The 7,697-nt window shown below is 32.5% G+C and overlaps 1 protein-coding gene across 7 annotated transcripts in view; it reads right to left on the bottom strand.

Annotated features, from left to right (window-relative positions):
- Patronin (calmodulin-regulated spectrin-associated protein patronin) overlaps nucleotides 1-7,697 on the bottom strand; it is a 111,687-nt gene that overhangs the window by 5,718 nt on the left and 98,272 nt on the right. For all 7 annotated transcript variants that reach the window (XM_014419752.3, XM_014419756.3, XM_014419754.3 and 4 more), the window contains one exon: nucleotides 2,947-3,158. In XM_014419752.3, coding sequence (XP_014275238.1) covers nucleotides 2,947-3,158 — 212 coding nt within the window. The remainder of the gene's footprint in view (nucleotides 1-2,946; nucleotides 3,159-7,697) is intronic.

Below are 7,697 nucleotides of genomic sequence, written 5' to 3'. Positions count from 1 at the left end.
AGGTCGAAACGTCGGCATAAAATAAATAAATATGGTTTTGTTTATTTATGTTGTTCTTTGCTGACCGCACCCCCCGACAAACTTCTTCAAGTAATCTTAATTATAATTAATTAACTTGATAATACAGCCTTTACTTAATTTTAGTGCTATTTCTTCATCTAAAACTCCAATATATGAGTAATTAATAGTGTTTTAAACATTTATGTAAATAAAAAATACATGAAAATGAATCATCCATCTAAAGAGTTAATGAGTTATTGAGGAAATGTAAACACAACATATACAAATGTTTTTAACAGCACAAATGATAACAGTGTATATTAAATAGTATGGAATAGGCTATTTGTAAGAGCCATACAATTTTAAACAAGATTTTTTTAAAATTTATTTACATAAGTAAATACTTAATCAGAAATATATTATTTTTCATGACAAAATTCCGGCTACATGCCAATAAGCAAAATACTCTCCAAACAATCCAATATGGGACTGTTGGGTACACTAAAAAAGGGTGATTATGCAACCTCCACTGAACTAGAAACCCTTTGTGTTCTTGCAGAATCCCACTTCCCTAACTGTGATTTGCTGGAGAACAATTACATTTCTACCAATATCAATAATTACAGTACTAGCAGAGAAAAGTGGGAGAAAGCCAAAAGTATTATGAATGGGCGATTAACTCTATCGCCATTCAAATCACCTGGCACTGATGGAATCTTTCCTGCCTTGCTGCAGAAAGGCCTACCAGTGATCAGAACACATATTTTTCAACTCCTCAGAGGTAGCTTAGCGCTTGGATACATCCCAACTGGATGGAGGACATCTAGGGTGTGGTATATACCCAAACCGGGGAAGGGATCTTATGAAGATCCTAAAGCTTTTCGACCAATATGTCTCACATCCTTTCTAATGAAGACATAGGAAAAGATCGTGGATAGACATATCAGAGAACAGGAATTGTTGGCAAATACTATGTATTCCAGACAATTTGCCTATCAAGCAGGGAAATCGTGCAAGGTAGCCCTACACAACTTGGTCTCTAGGATTGAAGGATCACTTGAACAAAAAGACATCACAGTTGGCATCTTCCTAGACATTGAAGGTGCATTTGACAAGACTCCCTATAGTATTATTAATCATGCGCTAAGGGATAGAAGAATTGATCCTATTGTATACGGATGGATAACCTTCATGCTGGAACAAAGGATCCTCAAATCGGAGCTAGGGCACTCTGAGCTGCGGATTAGGCCCAAAGGGGGATACCCGCAGGATGGGGTGCTCTCTCCTTTACTGAGGTGCTTGGTGGTTGATTCTCTTTCAACAACCCTAAACATGGCAGGCTACTTTATGCAGGGCTATGCAGACGACATTACTATCCTGATCGTAGGAAAGTATCCTCAGGTACTTTCAGACCTAGCCCAGACTGCAGCAAACATTCTGGCGGGCTGGTGTAAAGACAATGGTCTGAGCATCAGCCCACTCAAGGTTGGTGTCTGCTTCTTCTCAAAAAGATAAAGGTGACAATAAGATCACCTATACTGGATAAAATCCAGATAAACCAAGTCGAAGAGGTGAAACACCTGGGGGTCATTCTGGATAATAAACTACGAAGGCATAAGCATGTGGTAGAGAAAACCAGTAAAGCCCTCAAATGCTTAAGGGCCTACAGAGGCGCGATAGGCAAGAACTGGGGGCTCAAACCAAGAATGGTTTACTTGCTATATATTACTGCCATAAGACCAACGGTGTCATATGGAGCCCTGGTGTGGTGGCACAGAGCCAAAGAAGGAATGTATAGGAATATACTTGACGGACTACAGAGGCTCGTGTGCCTCATGATCACTGGAGCTATAAGCACCATTCCTACAGCTGCAGTAAAAGTTATGCTCTGTTTGACTCCACGGCACCTAGAAATTGAAGCACAATCTCTGAATACTATGTACAGGCTTGTTAAATAAGATGCTAGATGACTATAGCAGGATATGGCAAGATAATTCAGTGGAAAGATCCTCATCTATCCACTGAATTATCTTGCCATATATTATCTTATATTATGCCATATTATCTTGCCTTATCCTCTAAGGTGCTCTCTATACACTCTTACAAATCCGTAAATATTAAGGCACTGAACTAAGTGTCAAAATCAATAAAACAAAGATACATAAACCGAACAATGACAATAATTGCTACACGGACGGCTCCCTAACAGCCCTGGGCTTGGGAGCCGGCATCTAGCGAGGCGACAAGCCACTGGAAGGTATATCTATTCCCTTAAGGAGGCACACTTTAGTATTTCAATCCGATATACTCGCAATAAATCACTGAGCTAGTACTGTTATAGAGGAAGAGCTCTCTGGTAGAAGAATCACCATCTACACAGACAGCCAGGCTGTAATAGGGGCACTTGTTGAAGACTGCTATGCAGCATTCAATAGACTCTCACGCACAAATAGAGTCAGCATTGAATGTGTGCCGGGCACTTAGGTAACACCGGCAATGAACATGCTGACAGACATGCTAGAAATGGCTCTGAAACCATTCCTTTCACACCGCAGCCTATGTGTGGCATTAGCCTAAGCTTTGCCAAGAGCACTATAAAGGCGGCCTATGGATTAAAAGTCAAGTGTCTTTGGCTTAAAAGACTAAGATAGGCTAAGCCGTACCTTGATGAACCCCGTAGAGGACGAAGCGATTGCCATTTAAACCATGGGATTCTTTATTTATATCTAATAATTCATTCAAATATTTCTGTTAACATAAAAATGATTTTATATAAGAAAAGGTATGTTAGAATAGCTCTCGGATGTAATGTAAGAAAAGTTCTAATAGAAATACATTATTTTAAACTTAAGTACAGGTAAAACATCATACCAACCATTAAAGTACTACCTCTTCAATAAAATCTGTAACTAAATATGCAGTTAGTTCAAGGTAATAAAATCTAACCTTGTTGCTCTTCGTTGTAGGCTGGCGATAAAGCCTGGGACCATTATAGTCAGAACCAGCGTCAGACAGACTATCATCAGGTCTTCGTCTTCCAGCAGGTAGGGATCCGGGTCCAGAAGGTGAAGGAACTCTCCTTGGAGGGGTTGCCCTTCCAAGCCCGGAATCAGTATCTGTGTAGCGATATGCCAGGCTATCCTGGTCACAGCTTGAACCTGCATTGATTAAAATTGGATATATATTTTAGCAGTCATTCTATTAGATTAATACCAAACTAGAGAAATTTCAACTGACACAGAAAAAATATAATAAAAATTAGATAATGTACGTTACAATTAAGTTTCAGTTTTTAAAGACTTGGTCTAATCTTACTGCTTTCCTTTGTCCACCACAACTGTTAAGATCATGTTTCAACCTTTGAATTGACAGTGACTTTTAAACATTTACAATAAAAGGCTTAATAAATGTTTAGTCCATTACTGCAATGAACAATATATATTTCTCTTTGTTTTTTAAATAGGACTGTGGAAAATTAAGTGCTTTACTCTTTATGTTAGACTTCAGTTTTCTATTATACTGCTGCTGACAAAAAAGTGGATAAGGAAACTCAGAAAACCTCTGATCTCCACTAAAAATGATCCACTGGAGATTTGGGTTTCTCCTGAGGAAGTATAGTGAGTAGTGCAATCATTTGCTAATGGTTCTCACTGACTGCCATAATGCATAAAGGACCAAACATTAAAGGCCTTAGCTCTATCAAATCACACATCTAACAAGTCTTTCCAACTATATTGTTCAACCATCATAAAATTTTAGAAAACATATTTCAATATGTTACCAGATGTAATTAATAAAAACATTAAAAATACATATAATCAAATTCTTTCACCTCATTAAGCCTTGAAAGGATAAAGCATAACAGCAACCTAATATATAAGAATATCTACAAACATTCAAATCAAAATACTAAGAAACCTATAATCTACTTTCTCCACATTTTAAGTAAACTTACAGCAAATAGATTTAAGCATTTCATTTTTAAGATTATTATAATAGATATATTATGATAAATAGGAGAGATGTTCTTGAAATTCCATTATAAGTTAATCATTAAAATCCAAGAACATAAATTGTTTAAATGATATGAAACTAACAAAACTTCGATTATGCAAGAATATAAACAGTCAGTCAATATATAAATAACCTAAGTGATAAAACAATGCAGAAAACATAATTTTAAATAAGTGTATACAAGTACATCCAAGAGTTGTACTATTAAAAATAGTTTTATATAATGACTGCTCTGAAGATAAAAATGTTTCTAAATACCCAATAAAAAGGCTGAAAAGTTACAAAAATGTAAAATGAATGTGTACATAGAATAAAATTTACATTATAAGTTTTTATTTTTAAATTTTAAAAATACATGGGCTTAATGTGGTTCAAAAATCGGTTTTTCCCTTTAGCCATTTTTATTAATATTATACATTTAAACTAATGGTTAAATACATAAAGTTACTAATGTTAGACATGCAGATATAATTATAATTAGTAAATAAAATTAATTAAAGCTAAAAAATAAAATAAAAAGTTAACTGGCTGTAAATATAGAAACAGAATAGCTAAAAAAACTAATATAATAATTGATAGAAACTATTGAATAATGTATTTAATTAAATTAAAAAAAAAAAAATGCTCCCAACTCATTGAAATAGAAACCATAATCAACATGAAGGAACAGGGAGTATATATTTTTAAGAATGTTTGCCACAGAATTTCTTTAAAATAGATGTAATTCAAAATAAACACAGAAACTATTCCCAAATTTTAAAATTTCCAGTCAATTTAAATCTTTTCCATTTTAATTTTGGTACTTCATAATAAATTTATCATTTTACCAATAGAACTTATTTTTGTTATAGTTATACTTTTTCCATTTCAAATGCAATAGTCGAGTCAACTTGTACATCCATGAATGCAAAAGATCATGTTTCTCTAATTTTTTAATATATCAGGTCCTCACCTAAATTACTAGTAAGAAACAAAATTTGAATACTAAGAAAGACCTGTGACCGCCACAATTGTCCAAAAACAGCAAAATCTTGGCTTCTTTTTTTTTTCTTGTTTTTTAGTGCTCCAAAAATCTGCACATGAAAAATATGCTTGTCTTATTATTTTATTTAAGTTGATCAAATTAGGGACTAAAGAAGCTTTGAATGATCATCACTTTCAGCTTTTCACTCTTTACCAATTTATACAAATAATTACAAATTTTTGTAATTGTCTCTTATTTTGTAAAATATTGTCCAAAATTCTATGAGAAGAAATATGAGGAATGAATTTGAAGCAAATATAATTAGCTTTCATTTTACCCCATTAGACTCATTTGTTATCTTACAAAATGGTAGATAAAAAAAAATATTGAAAAATGGATTTAATTCAAATAAGAAAAAAACTGTTTAAGTTGTAATTATTAAATTTGTATTATATTCTGAGAATAATAATAAATATAAAGTGGAAACCAATTGTACAGAACATAAAGAAACGATTGGACTCAAAACTTAAAAATTATGGTACCTATTAAATACTAATAAAATGTTCATGGAATAATTAAAAGATATACAGAGGCCTATGGAATGGTTTGTCTTAAAATTTCATAATTGTTGACACCTCTCGCTGACGAAATGTTTTAAGCAAAGGAGGAGCCAGATCACTATCAATACTCATAGGGATGACTAGTGGAAGCTCAAAGCTGGGATCATTGGATTTCCATGGCATAGTTGAACGAATTCCGTAACAAGCTTGGCATTAAGCAGAGCATTTCAGTCTAGTTTTAGGGCGGATTCAAAAGCCACAAGGAGGTTGGTTCTTGTCACATCATTGCCTAGAGCATTCAAGTTGAACCATCGCCTTTTATGATAACGACTCAATCAGAAGGTCTACTCGATAATGATATCAGCAATACTCTGATAGGAATCTATGTGTGGAACAGATGCTTCTATGCTATTTTGGTTTAACAATACATGTGGACATTATCGGCATAACTAAGTAAAATTAAATTTAGTAATGTGTTGAGTGAAAGTACCGAACTTGCTAATCTGGTTGAGGTTTCCCTGCTGCAAGACTCAACTGAAGCAACCATTATATCAAAAAGCTATCACAGGCATTAAGTGCTTTGTGGCTCTGTACAATGGATATTGGACAAACTATAAGCATTCACTATACATTAATTGCTGAAAGTCAATGATTAAAATAATAATATTGAATCAATATTATTATTTCCAAAATGTCTATACTGAAGAACTAAGACTCTAATAAATAAATTATTCAAAATGCTTGTGCTTGTACAAAATTTTGATAGAAAATTCAACTAAAGCACCTTCTACAAATTAATAAAAAATCACTAAATCAATGAAATCCATACTTCTCCAAAAAAAAAAACAATAACAATTATAATAATAAATATTTATGTTTAACATTTTTTCTTATAACCATTTGAAAATAGGACTTAATATAAATTATCTACTAATGGAACAAAATATCAGAAGTGTAAGCAGAAATGATTTCAAAAGTCATTATTGAAATTTAAAAAATAATTATTTTTTAAATTAAAAAAAAAGTAAAATATATTTTTTATGAATTAATTTAAGTACTGTTGGATACAAGTGAAATAATAAAAAAAAAAAAATGAAATTGAAATGGAAAACATTAACAATTCATTTTGAAATAGAAATGTTTTCATATTATATATATATAAATGATTGTACAGGACAAAATTTTAATTGAAATCCACCCCCCACTTTAATGGTTTTGTTCCGCCTGGAAAACATACACCATTTGATCTAAAAAGGGCAGCTGGGATGTGTCCAAACGTAGTAAAGTGAAAATATATACATATATATATATATATATATTGTAATATCCTCTTTTTGAGTAAATAGTTATTTTTTTATATAAATGATTGTTAGTATGTTTTTATTTTTATCTATCAATGTTAAATATCGTTTCAGTATTGTTTATCGAACCAAAAAGGAAGCTAACAAATTTTCATCAGTCAAATATGAAGAAAAAATACGTTATTCAAAATAAAGAAGATGGCGGTGCGTGTCCTTCCAAAAGTCAGTCGAATAGCGGCCATGTTGAGCAGATTCAAATATTTTAAACTTTATTTATCTTCCTATATCATCATGTTTGTAATTACAGTAGATTCAAGAAAAAATAGAAGTCGAAAAACAAGTGTTAAAGATTAGTATTCATATGGAAAATCATAAGAAAAAACTCAAATCTGTTGTGTTACAATTGATGTTTGCATCAATCATCAAAGAGGAGAAGGAGGAAAGGGTTTTTTTTTTTTTAGACCACTCGTTGTTAAGCGCGGGAGAAGGATGACAGCTCCTGGATGCAGGATGTCCTGAAGATCCTTTGTCTAGGTTCAGTAGTAGACATCTTGAAAAAGAAGACATCAAAGGAACAACCAAGAAGAATAAGATACTGTTTTGTTTGGATCGCCAGTGGATGAAGAGTGTTGAAAAGAGTAATGCTTTGTTTAGTCAGTCTTTGTTTGTTGAAAGATTGTTTAAAGTCAATGGTTATTTATTGAAATAGAAAACATCAAAAAAGAGTATAAATTGGTTAGTGTTGCTATAATTGTAAAAGTTTTATTAAAATTAAGTGTTCTTACTGTATAGAAAAACATGCCCTGAGATTAAGAGTTTATAATATTATATATAATTACAATTAAGTCATATTTAATA

Source organism: Halyomorpha halys, unplaced genomic scaffold (genome assembly GCF_000696795.3).
Source record: "Halyomorpha halys isolate HHAL.00 unplaced genomic scaffold, Hhal_1.1 Scaffold251.1, whole genome shotgun sequence".
NCBI classification, from domain to species: domain Eukaryota; kingdom Metazoa; phylum Arthropoda; class Insecta; order Hemiptera; family Pentatomidae; genus Halyomorpha; species Halyomorpha halys.
Note: the sequence above shows the minus strand (reverse complement) of the source record. Positions and strands in the feature narration are given on the sequence as shown.